The sequence below is a fragment of the Triturus cristatus genome, chromosome 9 (genome assembly GCF_964204655.1).
Source record: "Triturus cristatus chromosome 9, aTriCri1.1, whole genome shotgun sequence".
NCBI lineage: Eukaryota > Metazoa > Chordata > Amphibia > Caudata > Salamandridae > Triturus > Triturus cristatus.
In genome coordinates this window covers 444,927,546-444,952,362 of record NC_140592.1, presented here as the reverse complement: position 1 = coordinate 444,952,362, position 24,817 = coordinate 444,927,546, and the positions used below count along the sequence as shown (strand labels likewise).

General features: G+C 39.5%; 1 protein-coding gene across 8 annotated transcripts in view; it reads left to right on the top strand.

Moving 5' to 3' along the window:
* Nucleotides 1-24,817, top strand: part of LOC146798110 (cytochrome P450 2F3-like) — a 585,105-nt gene that overhangs the window by 421,978 nt on the left and 138,310 nt on the right. For all 8 annotated transcript variants that reach the window (XM_085625327.1, XM_085625332.1, XM_085625334.1 and 5 more), the window contains one exon: nucleotides 4,553-4,715. In XM_085625327.1, the coding sequence (XP_085481453.1) occupies nucleotides 4,553-4,715 (163 nt within the window). The remainder of the gene's footprint in view (nucleotides 1-4,552; nucleotides 4,716-24,817) is intronic.

Here is a 24,817-nt window from a genome sequence, read left to right as displayed (position 1 = left end):
ACTTTTCACCCACAAATTCCCAAAAATTACTTTCATCCTTGAATTTAATTTTTTATAAAAAGTGGAGAACAACTGAACCAAGCTTTTACCATTTCCTGTAGGTTAATATTAAAATTGCCTTTTAATCACATTTTGGCATGCTTGGGAAAAAATGGGATTATCCTCCCAAGATCTACCCCCAATATATCAGCACCAGCCTTTTGCTACATGTACCCCATATGCCAAGAATTTCCTCCAATATGCCAGCACCAGGGTGTTTCAGCAGATGCCCCAGAAGCTAAAAAGTATCTCTTACTTGCAAGTACCATTGTTTTGCTGCATTGCTCGTTAACCAAGAATTACCTTCAGTGTGCCAGTACCAGCATATAGCCATTTCTGTCCCATCAACCAAGCATTACCTTTATTATGCCAGTGTTAGTATTTAATCACAGATGTCTCTTATGTGAATCATTACCTTCAGTATGCTAGTGCCATCATTTTGCCAAGTGAGCTCATAACACCAGATTGAGCTCACACTTTCACCCAGTCTCACTCATTCGGATTGTTTCCATCCATTCATTCACAATCATTCTCCCTCACTCTCAAGTGCACTCACTCTTATATTCACTCATGAGGATACCTTCATCTTATGGTAACCATTTAGGCTTTATTAATAATGTAACATACCATGACAAAGCATAACATATCTCATATTTTCTCACTCACACTAACTTGCACTCATTTTTATTAGATGTGAAAGGCGCTTGGTTACTCCAGCTCGAAGTGTCCCTGCACTAGATTCCAACTGAGAGCCTAGTGAGAGAGCCAGCTAGAAGCAGACTAATGATCTAAGGATTTCCTGAAAAAACAAGTTTTCAGACGTTTTCTGCAAAGAACTTTGGAGGATTCTAGATTTAAGGGTAGCAGATTCCAGAGTTTGTCAGCCAACCAGCTAAAAGAGTTGTCACCTAGATGTATTCTGCTAATTTTAGGGATCACTGTCTGGACAGTCCCAGAAGACCTCAAGCATCATCTTGGGAGATATGGTTTTATCAGGGGGTAGAGATATCGAGGCCCTTTCTGATTGAAGATTCCAGGAACAGTGTATAGAGCTTTGAAATTCTCTCCTCAACAGGAAGCCAATGAAGCTTAGCAAGAGCTGTGGCAATAGACGGGAGTCTAGGAATGTTCAAAAGCAGACATGTTGCAGCATTTTGCACTTTCTGGAGTATTTTCAGCCTACCCTTTGAGGCCCCTAAATAGAGCACATTACAGTAATCAATACATGATACCACAAGAGCTTGGGTTACAGATTTTTTCAGTGGAATCAGGCATGAGCCCTAAGATTTTCCAAATCATCGTTAATGTTCCAAAGCAGGTTCCAACGAGAGCAGAAATCTGGTCATCAAAAGATAGGGTGGAATCAAACCAGATGCCAAGATTTTTCACCTTTGGTTTCGGAGTGGACATAAGGCCTATTTTGTTCGGCCACCAGGCAGTGGACCATATAGAAGGTTGTTTTCCTGCTACCAGGATTTCGGTTTTACCTGCATTAAATGTAAGTCAGCTAGAGTCCATCCATTTAGCAAGGTCTGCCAGGCATGCTCTGAAGTCAACTGTGCCTTTGCTATTGTCCTGCACCAAGGTTATGATCAATTGGGTGTCAGCAGCTTAGGATACTGTTTTGACAACATGGTAATAAATTACTTCAGCAAGGGGGTGCATATACAAATTAAATAAAGTTGGCCTCAGGGCAGAGCCCAGTGGCACTCCCTGCTGCAGAGGTAGTATCTTGGAAGTATAGGGCTGCTGAAAATTCTGAAACGTCTGACCTTGAAGGAAGTCTGCAATCCAGCCCAGAACACAGCCCCCTACCCCAAGCCTCAATAGATGTTGTAATAAAAGACCATGGGACACCATGTCAAAGGCCGCACTTTGGTCAAGCGTGACTAAGGCAGCGGTCTGGCCCTCATCAGCAGAGAGACGCAGTGACTTTAAAGCCAAGAGAGGGGCAGATTCTGTCCTGAAGAGTGGTCTGAAACTGGACTGGGACTCACATGGTAGTTCCTTCTCTTCCACAAAATTCATCAGCTGCTGGTTGACATATTGTTTAGCAATCTTAGCAAAGAAAGGTAGTAGAGATATAGCTCTCAGATTTTCAGGTTTGGCAATATCTAAAGGAGGATTCTTTAAGAGGGGAACTATCATGGAGTGTTTCCAATCAGATGGAACTCCTCCAGTAGAGAAGGACTAGTTTAGTTAATTACAGACAATGGGGGCAAGGGCCTCCAGACCCCATTCAATTATAGTAGAGAGGCTGGATCGAGTTGAGATCTAGATTTCACTTTAGAGAGTAAAAGGTGAGTCTCAGCCACCGATATACTTTTTAGACTAAGGCAACCTCCTGATGGAATGTATGGTATTTGCCCCGATAAAGGGAACTGGAAGTTCATAGCACTCTAAGGCAAAGACACATAGATGGTGTCTATTTTCTCTAGAATATAGAATGCAACCTGATTGCAGTAATCAGGTGAGGGAGAGATTGTAACAGAGACTCATTCCAACAAAGTCAATGACTTAACTATCTGAAAAAGCTCTCTAGAGGAGTTTTTCGACAGCTCGATCTTCTGGGCATAGAAATGTGCGCACGTGTTTCTCAGTTGTTTATTATATTCTTTCAGCGCATTGAGGTAGGTATTTTGTATCATCTACATTATAGTTCCTCCGCCAGAGGAGTTCCAGACATTTACAGGCTTTCTTCATCGCTGAGAGTGCCTCAGTAAACATTCTGCAGAAGCATTTGAGCGAATACTAGTAATTGATTTCATGAGTGCTAGAGATTCCAAAGCATTGTTAATCCATACTGTTACTTGACGGTTGGCAGTATGGGGTTAGGTGTTAAGTTCTGGGGTTTCCTAGTTCAAAGCTGCAGTAAAGACTGGTGGCGTTATCAGAGACCATTTACATACTCTTCCTGCATGGCTTGGACATTGGTAGAGGAGGTTTCTGACATCTTAAGGGGGGCCATATAGTGGTATGACTATGCAATGGGGATGGGATAAACCAAATCCACCTGCATGGAGTTTGTGAAAACTGGATCGAGAATATGAAGATGTGTATGGGTGGAAGTTTGCACTGGCTGGTTAAGTTGAAACATCCTAAGATCTTCTCACCATTGGCTATCCCAGTGGAGACAAAAACAAAGAGAGTTGCACAGGACATCACAAACATATGCTCAACCCTGCCCCTTTTTTCTGCCCCCTAAGGTTTTGTTCTAGAAGGATCTAACTTTACAACTTTCCCCCACTTTGGGTGTGTGCTGCATAGTGCAGCAACCATGAAAAGTGGAAAACGTTTGAAGAAATCAAAGTTTTTCTCCTTTTAACACCTTTGCTTCAGAAATGCATTATTTTATGTTTCAAAACCCTGTCAACTATTGTTAGTAGCAAGGGTTTGGCGTCAAAAGCCACGGGTGGTTGTAAAAGGGAAGGCCCATGAACCACCAACTGAAAATGCCCATGACACAGAGTTTTTTTTTTGTTGGAGAATTTTATATAGGGCGAAATAGACCCAGAGGTATCAGAGTGCCTTTACAGGAGCACCAGTTGCTTTACACAAGGACACATTCATTTTTTTCTTTTGTTAGGCACAGGGAGATTAAGTGATTTGCCCAGAATCGTAGAATGGTGAGCGTCCCTGCTGAGACTCGAACCCGGTTCCCCACTACTAGGTCCACCGCCCCAGCCGTTAGGCCACATTCTTACCCCATACAAAATAGCGCAAATGATTTGTAAATCTGGGCCTTTGTTCTTACTCATTCTGGACAAATATTCCTAATTCGTTTCAGGACACTTACAGCTCACCAAAGTCTCAAGTTGTAATTGAGTAATGACTCTTCAGATGTTACATTAAAATGTCCCTCTTTGGCATTTCATTGGCACTTGTTAGATAGATATTTTCTGTCCATGACAGTGATATTAAAGTAGGAAAGGAAAATCAGAGATAATGTACTGTAAGTTGCCACACTGTGATGCAGCAGTACAAACATGGGCAAGTACCCACCAATTCTTTTCTGGCTTGTAGATTTTGCCATGACAAAATTAGTTGTCTGTCAGGATTTGCTCACTTTAGTCTAATAATCAAAACAGACAGCAATGTTTCTAAGTCTTTGTTAATGCGAATTCATGCCTGCTAGAAATTTTAAACAATTTAAAATTTGGAAGGATTAAAGAAATCTAATATCAAAATATGCAGAAACATTCAGCTCCTGTGGTTGGATAATTATTTCCAGATAATTTAAATGTATACTTTTCAGAAGGATTTGGGGATTTTTTCGCACAACCAAAATACTGTTGACCATGTGGTGTTATTTTAATTTATCAACCTATTTTTTTAAGATATACCACATTTATTTAATGTCTATTTATTTTGTAGCACCGTGATTGCATTATTTTATTTTTATTTTTATTTTCAGTTTTTATATGGTGTTCAACTTTATTTATAATTTTTTTAATTAGATACTCGATCATGTTTGTCTGTCGTCACTGTTGCTGACTATAATGTTTTTTTACAGCTCCATAAAAAGTATGGACCAGTCTATACAATTTATTTGGGAAACAAGCCAAGTTTGGTGATCTGTGGCTATGATGCAATGAAGGAGGCCCTGATTGATCAAGCAGATGACTTTGCTGACAGGGGAGACTATCCTGTGTTCCTCAGCTACACAAAAGGGCATGGTAAGTTCAGTAATTAATCAAGGTTTTTTAATGGCCACTCCTAGCAAGACTAATAAAGTAAGTAATTTGCCTTGATTTGAGTAGCAATGAAAAATCTTTTCATTTTTGGCAGAAATGTTATATTAGGAGAAAATGCACTGGCTGACTTGCCACATCCTTACTATCCGTATAGTAGTGAAAACTTCACCACTGGATTCTTCTCCTTATAGCATTTCTTTGTGAAATGGCAGAATTTTCCACTTACCATACGAGCAGTAAGAAAGCCAGCTTTGGTACACTTCTGAGGTCTCAATATGCACTCCCAAAATCAAGTTTTTGGATTAGAAAATATAATTTTAAAAGAAATCTACATTTGCGTACTGGGACATATATGGACTGTCACAGAGTAACAATGAACTTCAAGAATTTGAGACTCAGTCAAACTAGGAGTACTTTATTAAGACTTTTTAAATACATATTTGGCTACTTAACTCTCAGACCTGTTTAGTAGGAGCAATTAATGACCCAATTACTTATTGGATTTTCCATTATTCCAAACCAAAGATTTCCACGTTATGAGGTTGAGTCCTTACCCTCGAATCAGCTGCACCCTTGCACTGAAAACAGGAAGTTAGCTCCCCAGAGATCTAGAAACTCTTTCTTTTTAAGAGAACCAAAATCCCCTTAGCCATCAAAAAATATCAAGCTCAAACAACACACTGTAGGAGAACAATTTCTTCAATATAATATTTCTCTTCATTTGCTTCACTTCATCAATAACACTGAAGTCTTAAGCTGTGAGACTGGACATACTGCTTTAATATAGTAACAGAGACAACAACAGGTAATATTATAAGCCTCTTTAGTGGGTTTTCATCTATTTAGCTGTGCATGTGTCAGGGTAAGTAACTTATTATGTATGAATGTTTCATCAATTTGTTTGCTTTACATTGTGTTCACTTACATACATTTTATATATATATATATATATTCACTGAAAAAACCATAGGTTTCACACATTTTATAGTTAGCTGGACATTTCGTTCGTAAAAAACCAATGAAATTCCCCCATTATAGTTAGTTCAGCTAACTATAACTCGCGTGCCCGCAATCCACTGCTGATGACGTCACATATTACATCACTCATGACATGGTCAGTGACATCACTCATGACATCACTGATGACATCTCAAATGACATCACTGATGACATCACTGATGACGTCATCCATGTGATAAATTACCGCATCTTTTCACACCCTAATATAACCTTTGATACACCGACTCAAAATTTCAGAGTTCCATTCTCAAAACCATAAATACTCCAATAGCAAAAACTACATACCCACTTATTTACTCTTAGGTCTACATACACCTCCACTCATTCACCTGTACAGTCACTCATACTTACAGTCACTCCATAAAAGACTATCATATGCATTTATACACCTATATAGACACTCACACACCACCAATCATCCATAGAGGTACTCTCACACCTAGTCAGTCATGCAAATAATCACACTCCCATTTACTCACCTATGCGGTTATACACACTCAAGGTCACTGACTCATAAAAATAGTACCACATTCTTATGCTCTTATAGAATCATTGATACCAGCACACACTCAACCATACAGTCACTCTCACAATCACACACTCTCACATCTACCCACTTATATACTCTTACACGCATATATACTGCCTTTCAAATATGTGGTTAGTCACAAATGTACCACTGAGATATAAATTCAATCCCTAACACACCCATACATACACTCACTCAACCATACAGTTCATCACAGATGCACTCTTAAAACCATGCACCCACTGAATCACCCACTCACACATCTAGTCACAGAGTAACACACACCCTACCCACACAAACACTCAGGAACCCATACAGATACTCAGACAAGCAATCAATAACTCATATAGACACTCATATAGCTATTCACAAAACCAAGCAGCCACTTATACACCAACATACAGACACATACAGACATTCACACAGTTTAGTCACTAGTCTGCAATAAGATACATTTAATGACTCACTTATAGAGTCAGTTACGCACCACAGAAAATCACCCATTTACACACTTGTACACCCATTTATGCTTCAACAGGCCTTTCCCTATATGTATTAAACATATTAAAACTGTTTAGAAACACATACTCAATGGATGACGTCATCAGTGATGTCATCAGTGATGTCATTTGAGATGTCATCAGTGATGTCATGAGTGATGTCACTGACCATGTCATGAGTGATGTAATATGTGATGTCATCAGCAGTGGATAGCTGAACTAACTATAACGGGGGAATTTCATTGGTTTTTTACGAACGAAATGTCCAGCTAACTATAACATGTGTGAAACCTATGGTTTTTTGAGTGAATTTGCAAGGTTTTTTAAATGCTAATTCCTAACTATAACGTGTTTGAAACCTATGGTTTTTTCAGTGAATTTGCAAGGTTTTTTAAATGCAAATTTTAGATTTTCTTTTTTTTATATTTGTTTTTTTACAATATGCTACCTATGTATATAATTATTGATTTAATGTATCCTGCAATATGGGATGGCTCACCTTTTTTAAAAAAATGTTTAGATCTAATTGAACAGCATAGTTAATATCTTCTACAAACCTCTAAACATTGTTTGTTTTTTTTTAAAGGGATTTTTACCGTGCGCGCACCGCAAGCTTACGGTGCGCACACGGTACGGTACAAGTACGGTGCGCGCACGTTGTTTCCATAGCTACGTGCTACATGTGCGTACGCGTACGTGATTTACGTACGCATGCGTACTTCGTCTTCGATGCGTACGCGCGGACTCCGTACGCGCATGCGCGCGCGCGTGGTACGCGTGTTCGCCTTACGCGCATGCTCCTAATGTGCATGTGCGCGTGCGTCGTACGGGCGTGCACCGTATGCACATGCGCGCGGCTTACGTACGCGCATGAGTACTTGTACCGTGCGCGCACCGTAAGCGTACGTTGCGCGCACGGTAAGTCATGTGATCAAGAAACAACACTTTTCATTGGTTTAAAGTACTTTCAGTTCCAGAATCTTCATACACCACACCCATTCCCCTCATTATTTCTTCTGATTCCCTTGGAGAAGGAGCTGAACTGTTTTTGGGATACAATGGCAGAGCAGCAATCATCTTCTGGGAGTGAGCAGGAGAGGCTTATCAGACAGAGACAGAGGAAACAGAAAGATTCTTTTGTCTGGCAATATTTTACATTTCCAGAGGGGCAGAAGAAAGTCAATGCTCCATTAGGCACCTGCAAACTTTGTGGGCGTGTCTTATCTAGAGGAGATCCTAAGAAGAAGTACTCCTTTAGTATCTTCACTATGTTCAGGCACATTAGGGATGTACATCCTGTGACTTTTGCTCGAGCTACTAGAGAAACCCCTCCAGCAGCTCAGCCAAGCACATCTGCAGAAGCTCAGCCGAGTACATCATCGGCAGCTCAGCCGAGCACTTCCTCTGCGGTGGGAGCGTCACCCTCTTCTGATCCTCTGGACATTTACCCTCGGTTTCAGAGTGTACATATAAGGTGCAATACTTGCTACGCTCTTATTGCTTTTGGGGAGTCCAGTATTCCCCCTATAGATAATAAGATACAGCAGCACAAGTGCGGCACCTTATAATATTGCCATTCTTTCCTTCCTCTGTCCCTGTATTAACACAACGGCTCTTTTTAGAGCCATCTTACCTCTTAAATTTTTTTTATTTTTTTAATCATTTTTTTTCACCTCTTGTGTTTTTTTTAAAAATAAAATGTTTTTTCACCCTTCATGGTCCTTGAGGGACCACAAGGGGAATGAGAAAAGCAGAGTGAGGAAAAGTGAAAAAAAGGGAGCATGAAAGTAAAGGGCTGAAAAATACAGATATTTCAAACTTACCTGACCCACAAAATAAATTAATTATAAATAAATATTTTTTTTTTAATTGCGAGAAAAAAGGATTAATTTTACTAAATTTTCTTTCTCGATCTGAAAAAAATGAAAAAAGTATTAATATTTAACAATACATTTTAGAATACAGTAAACATATTTTCATATTTAACAAAGTAATTTTTTGCCCTTTTTTTGCTGTTTTCAGAATATATTGAATTTCACTGCAAATTGTGAAACCAATTGCATTCATCACTTAACAGCGGGCAAAAAAATTAACAATCTGAAAGATTGTTTAAAAAAAGCCCAGAATCTCTTCTAAGTAAAACATACCTTTATAGAAATGTAACATATTTAATAAAAATATCATGTAAGAACAATAACTTTTTGCAATAAATATCGTCTGTAAATCTTGTTGCTTAAGCACATACACCAAAATAATATCTGTCAAAGAAGTCCACAAGAGAAATTTTTACCTTTCCATGAGGCCAAATGGTAATTTTTAAATTCTTTTTTGATGAAATATCCAATGGTAATCCAATAAAATCGCAATAATGGTTTGTTCAGATGGTGCAATTTGTATCTAAAATTTTGGTTTTAGAAAAATTAAGTAACAATTTGGTAAATCATAAGGCAAACGTTGCTTGAAAATCAATTAAGAATCATTACACAGTGTCCATCCTTTTTCACATTTAAGATAAACTGTGTAATGACGAGAAGTTATAGAAGGCCCATCATCAAAAATTATTGCAACTGCAACAAAAGTTTTTCCAGATATTGATAATTGATTTCCTGTAAACTTCTTTATTAAAGTGTCCAATTTTGTTCCATCAGCTCTACAACGTTGCATCATTAAAATTACATACTGTCCATATTTCTTTAAAAATAACATTGATAACAAAAATGTAATTCTGCAGCACTTCATAGAGACACATGTTCTCAAGATGATGACTTCTTTTTGGGTAATATGTGTCCAACATATTTGTTTTCAAAATGTCTGTACTTTCTGGTTCAAACTCTGCTAAATATTCAATTTCTCGAATAGATTTCAGTACCCGATTTCGCATTCCTGCAAGGCCTAAACTTACCCAAATTATTCTTCTGGATTTGGAGTACAGACTTGCAGATGATAACCTATCTGAGCATTCATAAGAGCCAATTTCTCGATGCGATAACATCTTTAAACTGAAACTGTATGGCTTCTTACTGACAGTCTTCTCGTGAGAAATCTCTTCCCACATTTCCTTCAATTCTGTTTTCTCAGATTTAGTGATGTATGATGTGACATACCGAGCAACAGCAATAGAATTGTCTGCCACATACTGAATATCCATGTTAGCATTCCACATGGATAAAATAACTGGGTTGTAGTCATATATGTATTTCGACTCTTCTTTTCTTATTAGGTTATAGTTATTTTTTGGCGATTTTCTTGTAATAGTATGTCGCATAGCTGACATAAAACTGTTTACCCTTCCTTTTGAAAGGACAGGTCTTGGAAATCCAAATCAACATTTTGTGTAGAATTTTTCTTTGCTCTTGTACTTTCTTCGACAGTATTTTCCACACCGATGATTTTGAAAACGTAGAACTTGCTCTTTTAACTTTTTCTCTTGTGTGCTTTTAGGTATAGCACATGTTGCATATTCTTCAATGAAACTTAAAACTGTTCATCTGCATCTGTTCCAAATTTTGGGGCATCCTTGATCCACAACAGCATATGAATATGAGGAGCACCTCTTGCTTGGTACTCTTTTCTCCAAAAGAAATCCACAACTTCTCCAAGAGGTGGATTTTTTTTATTGCAGATGAAGGACATCATAGCCTCAAATCTATGATTAAAATATCTGCAAACATTAACCGGATCCAATGAGCACAATTCTCCTGCTGTCTTGTATTCGATGTTTTTAATGTTAGAATTTGCCTCTCGAAGAAAATCCAGTAAATCATCCCAAGCGTACTCGGCACAGCTTAGGGTAAGGAACCATGTTGGAGTTCCTAAATTCCGTAACATGCATTTTAATTCTCCATGGCGTCGGTACCAATATTCATTCGTCCCACGCTGACAAGCCATGAGATTGATCAATTGTGTTTCCAAATGATCATCCCGGTGCTGCACTTTGTCCATAAAATCCTTAGCAGACACATTATGTAGATGTACTCCACTTTTTAAAATGTGATTTACTGCATAAGATAGTGCAGACAAGTCGCTTTCGAATAAAAGATGAAACAAATAAGGAATACTTTGACGAAATCTTGGATCTTCTGCATATAATCTTGTAGTCCGATACTCAGAAGCTGAAACCTGTTCTGGGCGATCATCGTATCGTCCACCTTTTCCTGTAGGAAACAGCTGGGGAAAACATCGAGCTTCCAAGCTCTTCTCCCATACACTAACGGGAGTTCCTTTTGCTTTCTTCATCTGAAACAGATCAATAGTGTCTCCCATAACTTCTTTTGAATGAAGAGGATGTATGCTAAAATGTTCATAAATTTCTTCTTCTTTTGACTTGTCCACTTTTTCAATTTGCCCAGTTGGTGTTTCTGTGTCTTCTTGTAAATCTTCTTCATCTTCATCTATATAAATTGATTCATACCATTTATTATTCCTTTTCAAATATAAATTTGCTCTTTGTACTTTCCGTACATCTACCAGCTCCTGCCAAATCTTCTTATTCTTTGTAGGTATACCATTAACCAGAATAACTAATGGTTCAGTTTCCAAAGTATCTGCATCAATAGTTTCCATATTTTTTTTCAAATCCAATGGCAAATACACCACTCTTCCTTTTAAACCTCTCAGTAAATCTGAAGGAGGTAATTTACCAGTTTTGGGCTCCATACGTACTATGGTCTGGAACGGATGAACACATTGAATGAGTATAGACTCATATGTATTTAAATCAGAAAGTTCGGCAGGAATAGCATCCAATTCTAAATTGTTATGTACAGCTCTGGCCGGCATTCTATTTTCTTCTAACTTATTATAACAGTATTTACAAATACGCTGATCTTCACCCAATTCATAACAATTTTCCAGAAATATATATGTTGCAAAATCCTTCCACTTATAATTATCTTCATTTTCACTTTTTTTATACAGATCAACATTCCTTGTTTGAATTTTGTAATGACTTCTCCGGCAACAAATACAAGTAATAATTGGTCTTTCATTGGAGATGATAGTAAATATTTCATCTTCAAAATTTTTAGTAACAGTGAGTTCTACATTCTCTTCCACATTTTCCTCATTAACTGTGTCCTTTTCTGCACTTTCTTTTTCTGGAACGAAGTAACAAAACTGAATCTCATCAGTAACCTTCACTACATCTGATACAGATCCACGGAACAGAGCATTATTTAACTCATTTAACTTTACTGCTGGACTTTTAGCAAAATACAATGTTCTCACAAACTTTCTCATTTCAGTATGATGAACAGCCAGCATGCTAAAATGGTGAAAAACACTTTGACACACTTTCCTAGATAGACAAGCCAGAGAATGTCCTTGCAAACCAGTATTCTCTCTCACTCTGCATGGATCTAGTCTTTGAAGCACCTTAATCTTCTGTTTTACACTCTTTTTACTAAATTCTCTTAGAAACTCACGTAATTTATCAATAGATTCCTGACGCACAGTACAAATACTACTACAATTCCAAGTGTACACTGGGGCTTTTGGACGTCTCCCCATAGCCTCAGCAGCCATCACTTCTTCCTCATTTCTTGGAACCATTTTCTCCTTTTCCATCACACAACCATCTCTAACTTCATATGCTCTACCATTGGTGTCAACTGCATGCAACAAGCTATTACTTTGAAGATAACTCTCTTCATTAAAAAATGGTTCAGTACTTGATCTGTGCTTCCATTCTCCCAAGAACACTTTACAAAAGTTACTTTTTTTCACTTCTCTTTTCCTTTTGCTTTGTGACTTCATTGCATTGACTAATTTATCTAATCTACGCATCCTATTCAAAATTAAAATGAAAAGTTTTCTTTTTATTTCCAAAGCCTTACTTACAATATTTTCTATACATTTTTTTTTCTTAATAAATTTAGTTTTTTTCTTATATTTTTTCACATCCTTTAGCAAATTTAACATCACTCTTCTCTGAAACATTTTTCGACGAATGTTTTTAAAATCTAATTTTCGTGTTAAATCACTTTTACTTACTTCTGATTGTACATTAGCTTTTGTTTTTTGCTGTTGACTCTGTTGTTGCTTTGTACCTAAAACACTGTTTGTTTTACATTTATTTTTTCCATTTTTTTGTTTTTTGAAGATCTTTTTTAAGAAATCTCTACTCTGCTTACCAGTAGACTTTTTCTTTTTGCCATCACCAGCTTTTCCTCCTATTTTTTTTTCTCCATTTTTGTCCAGATATAGTTGTTGTTGCTTTTCTTTCCTCTTTCTTGTCCTTAAAGGCATTTTTTAATTTTTTCACTGTTGCTCAGCAATACCTGCAAGAAACTGTTAAAAAAATACCTTTTTGTAATTATAATTCATTTAAATTTTTTTTTAGCTTTTCAATAATTTAAAATGTTTTAGCTTTTGCCTCTCATTTGCGTTTTAGTGTTTTCTGCTGAGTGCTAACCACCACATTTGAAGAAAACAAGCTGTCCCTTTCCTGCAAGTGCATGTTTTATAGAACAACTGCAACACAAATTACAACTCTGGCCACAATTTCTGTGCGCACACAGCCTCATGGTGTGATTCTAAGCAGAAAACAGAATTTGATTGGCAATTTCAAAGCACATTTACTACTGTGGTAGAGCAAGTGATAATTACTGTTACAGCCTGACACATTTTCCTTGTAGATTACAGAGGCAGAAAAGAGCACATGTCCTTACTGCTTTTTCATACCATGAGCATGTGCAACCTGGGTGACTGACTACACTAGAGCAAAGGAAATGAGCCCTGGTGACGTTGAATGTGTTTGCGTTACACAGTGCTATCTGAAACAGCACACAGAGCTGAGTAGTACGCATGGGAGTGTTGGAGAAGCTGCTGCATGTGTGCCAAGAGTGTGTTTCTGGGGACTGTGTATTGTCTGGTGCAAGAGAAATGAGCAAAGAGACTTCCAAAACTGCATGAAGACTGCTGGGATGTATGTAACAGTGCATGTGTGCTAAGGGTTATTTTCAGTTTTGAACATATGGCAACTACCTGTGCCTTTGCTATTTTGAAAGGGAAATCTACCCTGTTGGTTTCAAATGTTTTAGATTTTGACTCTCATTTGCAATTTAGTGTTTTCTGCTGAGTGCTAACCACCACATTTGAAGAAAACAAGCTGTCCCTTTCCTGCAAGTGCATGTTTTACAGAACAACTGCAACACAAATTACATCTCTGGCCACAATTCCTGTGCGCACACAGCCTTATGTTGTGATTCTAAGCAGAAAACAGAATTTGATTGGCAATTTCAAAGCAGATTTACTACTGTGGTAGAGCAAGTGATAAGTACTGTTACAGCCTGACACATTTTCCTTGTAGATTACAGAGGCAGAAAAGAGCACATGTCCTTACTGCTTTTTCATACCATGAGCATGTGCAACCTGGGTGAGTGACTACACTAGAGCAAAGGAAATGAGCCTTGGTGACTTTGAATGTGTTTGCGTTACACAGTGCTATCTGAAACAGCACACAGAGCTGAGTACTATGCATGGGAGTGTTGGAGAAGCTGCTGCGTGTGTGCCAAGAGTGTGTTTCTGGAGACTGTGTATTGTCTGGTGCAAGACAGATGAGCAAAGGGACTTCCAAAACTGCATGAAGACTGCTGGGATGTATGTAACAGTGCATGTGTGCTAAGGGTTATTTTCAGTTTTGAACATATGGCAACTACCTGTGCCTTTGCTATTTTGAAAGGGAAATCTACCCTGTTGGTTTCAAATGTTTTAGCTTTTGACTCTCATTTGCGTTTTAGTGTTTTCTGCTGAGTGCTAACCACCACATTTGAAGAAAACAAGCTGTCCCTTTCCTGCAAGTGCATGTTTTACAGAACAACTGCAACACAAATTACATCTCTGGCCACAATACCTGTACGCACACAGCCTTATGGTGTGATTCTAAGCAGAAAACAGAATTTTATTGGCAATTTCAAAGCACATTTACTACTGTGGTAGAGCAAGTGATAATTACTGTTACAGCCTGACACATTTTCCTTGTAGATTACAGAGGCAGAAAATAGCACATGTCCTTACTGCTTTTTCATACCATGAGCATGTGCAACCTGGGTGAGTGACTACACTAGAGCAAAGGAAATGAGCCTTGGTGACGCTGAATGTGTTTGCGTTACACAGTGCTATCTGAAACAGCACTCAGAGCTGAGTACTACGCATGGGAGTGTTGGAGAAGCTGCTGCGTGTGTGCCAAGAGTGTGTTTCTGGAGACTGTGTATTGTCTGGTGCAAGACAGATGAGCAAAGAGACTTCCAAAACTGCATGAAGACTGCTGGGATGTATGTAACAGTGCATGTGTGCTAAGGGTTATTTTCAGTTTTGAACATATGGCAACTACCTGTGCCTTTGCTATTTTGAAAGGGAAATCTACCCTGTTGGTTTCAAATGTTTTAGCTTTTTGACTCTCATTTGCGTTTTAGTGTTTTCTGCTGAGTGCTAACCACCACATTTGAAGAAAACAAGCTGTCCCTTTCCTGCAAGTGCATGTTTTACAGAACAACTGCTACACAAATTACATCTCTGGCCACAATTCCTGTACGCACACAGCCTTATGGTGTGATTCTAAGCAGAAAATGGAATTTGATTGGCAATTTCAAAGCACATTTACTACTGTGGTAGAGCAAGTGATAATTACTGTTACAGCCTGACACATTTTCCTTGTAGATTACAGAGGCAGAAAAGAGCACATGTCCTTACTGCTTTTTCATACCATGAGCATGTGCAACCTGGGTGAGTGACTACACTAGAGCAAAGGAAATGAGCCTTGGTGACGTTTAATGTGTTTGCGTTACACAGTGCTATCTGAAACAGCACACAGAGCTGAGTACTACGCATGGGAGTGTTGGAGAAGCTGCTGCGTGTGTGCCAAGAGTGTGTTTCTGGAGACTGTGTATTGTCTGGTGCAAGACAGATGAGCAAAGAGACTTCCAAAACTGCATGAAGACTGCTGGGATGTATGTAACAGTGCATGTGTGGTAAGAGTTAATCTGTATTTTGAAAACAGACTGCCCCTTTCCTGTGCCTGCAATTCTTACAGAACAACAACTTCACAAATTAAATCTCAGACAACAATTCCTATATGCACACAGACTCATGCTGTGTTGGTAGGCACAAAACACAGGCTGCCCCTTTCCTGGGACTGCAAGTTTTACAGAACTAATGCTAATTTCAAATGTGTTGCCATTTTCCTCTCTTTTCTTTCAAAGTGATTTCTGCTAAATCCTAACCATCACAATTAAAAAGAAGCTGTCCTTTTCTTTCAACTGCAAGTCTTACTTTTCAACAGCAACACAAATTAAATCTCTGTCAACAATTCTTCTCTGCACACAGACTCATGGTTTGATGGTAGGCACAAAACATTATTCCTTATTGTTACCAGTACACATTAACTTATGGTGAAAACATACTCCATAATATCTTACAAGTTCAAGACAGTTAAATATCTCCCAAACCTCAAAATGTAAAACATAACTTTTGAATAAGATTCACAATTCTAATATTTTTCTCAAAAATCACCACATACTTCCCCTCTCAAACTCATAACTCACCTTTAAAATTAATTAGTTGTTTAAGAAATGTGCCACTCAAACAGCAGACTATCAGAGTCAGAATATCAGAGCTCTACACTTCTCTCCTCTCTCCAGAACCAGTAAATGGCAATGTTTCCCTCTCTTTTTTCACACATATACATGTTAATTTCAAATCTCAGTGCTTCCCACTTTTTTTCAAATGAAATCACACATTTCTATTGGTTGAAAACTTCAACCCCTTTCCAAATGTACCCTTCCCCCAACTTGACTTCTGCCTGCTACCATAGCAACAGCTCATGGAACACTGCTGTGAGGAGAGAGGTCAGAAGTTCAGCACACAACGTTTCAAATCCAAAGAGCAAGAGTAGTTCACCTGTCCAACCTAACAGCAAATCCAATCTAATCTTCTGTGGGAACACAATTTTCTGAACCAATACAAAACATGCTTCTAAAAATATACACATACAGCCTACTTTTTTCTGTTAAAAGATTTGAATCAGCCAATGTGTTCTTTTTATGTTAAAAAAATATGTATGCCTCCATTTTACAACTGTCTTTCATTTCATATTGCCTTTCTACTGAAAGACACCTCCTGAGTGCATCCAGATCTCCTTGGAAGATGTTCACAGTGTGGATTGTAGGTCACAGCTATGTCTTCTGGAGTGAAAAGTTTGCAGAAAAAAGAGGTATGGTGAGAGACCTTGCTTTGCCAAATGTAGACATTAAATGGATTGGTCAGAGAGGGTTAAAGTGGCACCAATTAATGCCTTTGGTGAAAACCTTTCTACATCTCCCACAGCCTAACCTTATTATTGTGCACTGTGGTGGAAATGACCTAGGCACTCTAATTGGGGTAGGTCTGGAAATGCTTATTAAGGACACCTTTGTACAATTGATGTCACTTTTTCCACAAACTGCCTTTGTATATTCTAATATATGCCAAAGGCAAAAGTGGAACTGGTCCAACCAATTTTGTCCACAGATTGACAAAGCAAGGAAGCACGTCAACAAATCTATTTCTGCTTTCCTCAGAGACTATGGTATGGGTTCTATATACCACAACAACTTGTGTTACAACATGCAAGACATTTATAGAGGAGATGGTGTACACTTCACTGATGAAGGCAACAGAGTCTTCCTCTTGAACTTTAGACTCTGCATCGGTACTTACTTGTAGGTACCAAAAAACACACAATAAACACAAGGGCTCTTTTTAGAGCCACCTTATATCTAAACACTTAAATGCGATTTTTTATTCTTTTTTTAAAAAAGATTTTTTTCGGGTGCGCGCTGGGTGCGCGCACTCGGCGATATTTTTTTCAAAATATAAATCTTTTTTTTTGCCCTACAAGGTCCTACTGTGACCCCCTTACAATGCCTAGTGGGTTAATATCCCCCCACTCTGCCCCCTTTTCACATTCTCCCCCTTTGTTTCTCACCCCCTCTTTATGTGAGAGACAAAATGGCGGCCGCTGCCTCCTGATTTCCACTGATTAGAATGTTTACTTACTTCTTACAACCAATCAGAAGTGCGCTCGCGCAGTGCCAAGTGCGCGCACCCAGCGCGTACGCTGCACGCTTACAGATATATATATTGTTTTAAATGCTTTTTTCTCAGGAAATACTGAACAGATTTACACCAGACCTGCAAAAGGCACTTCATGGACCTTATGGCTACCTCTCTGCAAAATTTCACTTAATTATGTTAAGCTGTTCAGGCTGTAGCTGCGACTAAAGTCCCTCTGGAAAAATCCATGGGGAAAACGTGTTTTGGGACCCCCCCTTTTTCTCAGCCCCCACTTTACGAATCACCCCGAGACTTCCAGGGTAGGAGCTGAGCGGAGCGCCCAATTAGTTTTGAAAATTTCACAAAGATAAGTCAATCAGCGCCAAAGTTATTCAAAATAGAATTTTGAGATTTCCTATGGAAACTCGGTCCTAACTATAACTATCTACTGGCGACCGCCAGTAGATAATATATATATATATATATATTATCTACTGGCGGTCGCCAGTAGATAGTTGTAGTTACAACCTAGTTTCCTTAGGAAATCTCAAAATTCTATTTTGAATATCTTTGGCGGCGGTTGACGAATCCTCGCGAAATTTTCAAAACTAATGGGGCGCTCCGTTCAGCTCCTACCCTGAAAGTCTCGGGGTGATTCGTCAAGCAGGGGCCGAGAAAAAAGGGGGGTCCCAAAACGCGTTTTCCCCATGCATTTTTCCATAGGACCTTTAGACACAGCTACAGCCCGAACGGCTGAACAGAATTACTTGAAGTTTGGCAGAGAGGTAGCCATAACGTCAAGGAAGTGCCTTTTGCAGGTCTGGTGTAAATCTGTTCAGTATTTCCTGAGAAAATAGCATTTAAAAGCATATATATATCTGGGCGGAGCCTAACCACACATCTCATCCTGAGATCTGATTGGCTGTCAGCACTTCATCCAAGAAGTGTTGGCAGCCATCTTGGGACCAATATACATGATAGCACCTCATTAAAAAGCATTGCAGTTAATAGAAGTTTTTAAGACTTTAGTTACATTATAAATCATTTGTTGATGGCACCATACTCATTTTAGGAATTGTGGTATGTTCTAAGGTGATTTCACCATGTGAAAAAGCCTTCTGCTGGGATATCATGATTGAGAGAAAAATATTTTCTCATGCTTTTACCACAGAGGTTTGGAAGGTGATCTATAAGCTAAACTGAGAGCTTATTTTCTGTAAATTCACATTATCTTTCTCAGTCATGTGAGAATGAAGTCTGACATTCTCAGTAAAACATGTACATCCAACAAGGGCAGAGACTGTCAGTTGATTCCTTTGTGTTCTACTGCAGCTTCCCAGAGTGTTCCAAAGAACTACTAGAGCGCTAACAGTCCTACTTATGATAAACGTATGGCACACCTGAAGCCATCTTGCTTGGATTAAAGTGGAAACTCTTAAAACATTTAATTTAAAAAGGAACAAAATGAGGGGGTTCATTTTTCCATAAAAAGTATGATTAGTGCTGCAGAAAGAAAAATTAGGGCACATTTTGAGTGACTTCTCAAATCCTCTTCTATTTCATTAAAACATTCTGACATGCAGACTGAAACATGCACTTTCAATACCAGCAGCAGTTTTCCCTGGTGGGCAGTAGCTTTACTACAGTGATCTAATGAGCAAACAGAGTGCTAACATTCTGAATTTATGGCAAATGTGTGACACATCTGAATGCCTTCTTGATGGAATCAAAGTAAAAAACTGAAAGTATTTCCTACTGAGGAGACTGCAGTAAATGAGGAAATTAGGAAACTTCATAACAAATAAGTCTCCCAAGATGGCCACCAAAGACAAAAGAGCCCAAATGTAGCCCAAATATCACCCAGATGTAGCCCAAGTATAGCCCAATGACAGAATGTCCCAGAATGTTCTTAAAAACAACTAGAGCGCTTACTGTCTTCATTATGACAAAAGTATGGCACACCTGAAGCCATCTTGATTGGAATAAACTGGTAACACTTAAAACATTTAATTTAAAAAGGAACACAATGAGGGGGTTCGTTTTGCCATAGAAATTATGATTAATGCTGAAGAAAGAAAATGAGGGCACATTTTGAGTGACTTCTCAAATCCTCTTCTATTTCATTAAAAAATTCTGACATGCAGACTGAAACATGCACTTTTAATACCAGGAGCAGACTTCCATGGTGAACAGTAGTTTTACTACAGTGATCTAATGAGCAACTAGAGTGCTAACATTCAGAATTTATGGCAAATGTGTGACATATCTGAATACCTTCATGATGGAATCAAAGTAAAAAACTGAAAGCATTTCCTACTGAGGAGACTGCAGTACATGAGGAAATTAGGAAACTTCATAACAAATAAATCTCCCAAGATGGCCACCGGAGACAAAAGAGCCCAAATGTAGCCCAAAATCACCCAGATGTAGCCCAAATATAGCCCAATTTCAGAAGTGTGCAAAACACTTATTATTTTGTGTTTTTGCAGTATTATATAGTGCAGACTTGTCAGGTATTGGAGTGCTTTACATGAGCATTGGTTACATCACACAAGAACAAATTCATTTTGGTTGTAGACATGGGGAGACTAAGTGATTTGACCAGAATCACAGAATGTCGAGCTGAAGCAGAAACTTCAACCTGGTTCCCCAGTTGCAAAGTCTGCAGTTCTGGAAGTAACACCACATCCTCTCCCCTAAGTGCAACATTTAATCAAGTGGTCAACTGGATAAAAAAACATAAAGATAACAAATAATTTAAAAGTGCTTTGTCGCTATTTGAAAACTCAGAAAATATGTCCTTATTTTAGTCTTTTAGAGCACTAACCATAATTTTGATGCCAATAAGACCCTCTCATATATGTAATTTCTAAAGGAAATGCTTTAGGTATTACAGTTTTGATTACATCAAGATGATGTCAGGCTTTCCACACTTTTTTAATAACTATAGAATGTTAGCAATCTAGTTGTTCATTAGGATACTGTTGAGAGGCAGAGGCCAGGGGCACGGACTCTGAAAATTGAAGGCAGGTAGGAGGGTGCAAAGGCAACAATTTAACCACACTGAGCAGGCAGGAAGGGCCGTGGAAGCACAACAGACTATGCAGGGCAGTGGAAAGGGGGGCAGGGGCAACAAACCAACAATACAGGACTTGCAAGAGAGGCTGTGGCAATGTAATAGACCATTGTGGGCAAAAGGAAGAGGCAATGGTAGTACAACCATACATGCCATGGATTCAGACAACAGAGGATAGGGAGGAGGTGGATGGGGCAGCAAGCTAACTGTTCAGAGAAGGTGGGTATTAGGAACTTTATTGTTTTTAAAATGTGTGTCTGTGCGAATTACTTAAAATATGAACAAGTATGCAGCATAATCTCACCTTTATTCAGGAAGAAGAGGACGTTTGTGACTGTGACTCCGGGCTCACTTGGCAGAAACACCCCCTGACCCTCCACCCCCATCGCAAAGGGTAGGTGGACGCAGTGTTATATAGAACATAGTCCTAAGAGTACGATTGAAAATGAAAACTAGATATAGTATATGGTATAAACTATGCACCAAAAAGTGTGATATAAGATGAACCGGGCGTGAAATATAATATGCAATACATTGTGCGTAATGACAGATTCATTGGAGAGCGTGAGATAGCACAGGCACTAGCGCGTGCTATGCGATATTCGCCTTGCAGTGTAATATGGACAGGGCAGTGTTGTGTAACCTAACTAGTCTCTAAAGTTGTCATATAAAGTATGTGCTGGGGAGTGTAACGTTGCATATGCACTGTGACAAAGATATGGATCCCAGATTGTAAGATGTATGGCATCGCGCTGTGCGTTATAACATAGGCATCGAGGAAGGCACGTTAGATGGGGCAATATAACCCGTGCAAAGGCAAGTGTGGCATGACATATTCACGGGGTGGTGTTACAGTGCACATGGGCTAGAGAGTGTCATAGCATACGCACTAGCTGGTGGAATGCAACACAGAGGTGTGTGGCACTCGGCGGGCACTGGTGGGTGTAACACAGCATTGGGCTCTGCCAGGAGCACGCTGTGACTCTCAAGTGAGGTTCGTCTCCTTTCCAGAGAGTAAAATAAAAAGTATTACACATCCGGCGGTGGATGTGTGTTTTATTAACCGTGAGGGGGGTTTCTTGCATAGTTTGGTCGAATTTTTGTTGAATCCCCTTTGAATGGCTTGGTGTGCGTGTGTATTAAATGTGCCCGTCAATAGCAACCCATGTTTGTATAAATAAACGACAAGGGTGTCTACTTGGAGAGTACCCACCGGCGGGGGCGCCGGAATTAGGCGCGGTAGGGCGTCAGACATGTCAGAGCTTCACTAGCGGTGTAAATACATTCCACGTGGATTCATTGTTGCATAGTCGCCTTTTAATGAATATCACGCAAATCGACATGGTGATAGGTACATACGGTTTGTCCAGCATGTCCTAGGTGTTTCTATAAATATATATCGTTTTTTAAAATAATAAAAAACAAAGGCCGGCCCCGGGGGATGGGGTCCCCGGGCCCATAAGTGGCCTGAGGAGGGGGGCAACGCAGCTCCCCTCTAAAAGAATAAAAAAAAAAAGGCCATGACCCGGGGGTTGGGGTCCCCGGGGTCGATTAAGGCCTTGGGAGGGGGGCCACGCGGCCCCCTTCCAAATTAATTTTTTTCAACAAAAAAAATTAGGGTGCAGGCCCTGGGGGATGGGGTCCCCAGGGCCAATAAATTAGAAAAAGATGGGGGACCACACAGCCCTCCTTCTTAAAAAAATAAAATAAATAAAAGACTGGCATCGCGCCGGAGGCCACGACCACTCCTTGCAGCACTCTGCAAACGTGCCCCCTGGCCAGTTGTAAGTTGGGGAATTAATTCCACTTCAATACTGAGGGTCCCTGAGAGCCAACTAGCCCAACAGGTATCTCCAGTATGTGCCAGGGAGCTGCGTTGCAGACAGGTGTTCTGAGGCCACGCCCCTTTTTACACCTCTATGCATCAGTGATGTCATGAGTGATGTCACTGACCATGTCATGAGTGATGTAATATGTGACGTCATCAGCAGTGCATTGCGGGCGCGTGAGTTATAGTTAGCTGAACTAACTATAACGGGGGAATTTCTATGGTTTTGTACGAGTGAAAAGTCCTGCTAACTATAACGCCCCTGAAACCTATGGTTTTTTCAGTGAATATATATATACATAAATATATATTATAATTTACATTTATGTGTCTTCTTTCCCACAAGAAGAAAAGAAAATGAGCCATCCTTCCTTGACATGACTACAATCACTGTTGTCATACTGTCGTCATGTTGAATTAGCATCACACATGGAAAGGGACTGCAAAAGTAGTGACTACTGGAAAAGGAATTGCCATATTTAGAAAAATACATTCCAGGTATAAATGTAACAGCAGTACATGAGATGCCACTCATGTGCCACAAAGCATCCACTAACTAGCTCCAACAGGCAATACTGATGGTACAGAGATGTAGACCCGGTCAATAGAGAGAGTTGCATGCTAAATAGTCAATTGAGGCATTTAAACTAAATGACTGAGCTCTTTGATTAGATATGCCCAACATTTTAAATGGAAGAAAAATGAAGAGCAGATACTCAGAGCAGTGAAAATCAATTTATAATTAATCAAAGTTGAGCAACATCTCATAAACTTAATACCTCTTGTGAAATTGTGGTTCACAATGATCTGCTGGTATTTTGTTCAACTGCTGTAGTCTCTTTCCATCCTTCAGGATATGGAAAGTGATCTACAAACCTAGATTCCTTAACCAAAAATATATACTTTGGAATATTCTATTCTTAAACGATTAAATTCTTCTCTTTCCTGACTACTCTCAGGAGGTTCAGCAGCAACGTTGTTCCTACCTGGAGGTCAAGTAGAAACTCAGGGCACTTGGCATCCCATACTGCCTCTTATTTCCTGCCAGTAAATGATCCGAGTAATCTATGTCAACAAATCCCATTTTTTTCACACCCTGGAGTCTGCCTGCTTGTGGCTCATGGAAGAACGCCAGTTTCGTGAACAGGCTGGGAACCCCCCGAGGGGGACCCAACCTGCCGAGCCAGCTGTGACAGCAACAGCACCCAAACCACGGCAATACTGTATTTGCTCACAGAAACAACGCCACAACAATCACTTCAAATCCCCCTCACTATCTCCACCAAGCATGCAGTCAGTCTCCCACTCCAACAGACTCTTTATAGACCTCTGAAGCAGTGGAGCAGCAACTGCTGGATAGGGAGGACTACCTGTACTTCATAATGAATATCACGCAGACACTGACTTCTCTCATTGACCCACCCTGTGAGTCCTGTGCTATTAACTGTCTTTGGGGCACCAAGGCCTCCATGCTTGAACCTGATCATTATGGTCTGAGGGTCATCAGTTTTCCTAGATTAAGGAGGTATCCACTACTCCATTTCCATTACTCCGTTACCATTTTCCAAATTGTTTTGCACCTCAGTTTTCTTTTTCAAGGTGAAAGATGCTTCTGGTGTAGAAATATGGGGTGCTGGGGTAGAAGTATGGGTGGGAGGATGTTGGAGCAGTGGGAACTCAGTAAGATTTTGCTGATCATCCTGATTTGTTTGTACCTTTGTTTGTTTTTACTTGCTCTCAGACACACATCTACAATGCATCTCACGCACCATGACCTGAGGCACGGCTCCCTATTCTGCGCTACTGTCACACATATTTTCCTCCTGGTGCGATGAGGAGAATTACTCTTCTACTTCACAACCACATTCAAACTCTTTTCCCCTTGTTATAGCCTCTCTATGAGTACTGTCCTGAAACATTAATGATCTCTTTGACCATGTGAAATGCACTGCAGTTCTCAGTTTTGCACACAGACATCTCCCTGAGAACCTAATGCTCTAAGAGACCCACCTCATGCAAAACCGTTTCCTGCAGAGACTACAACAGGGTTTTCAACTCAGGATACTCTTGTGGGTCCCAAGGGGTGGCAATCTTATTGCA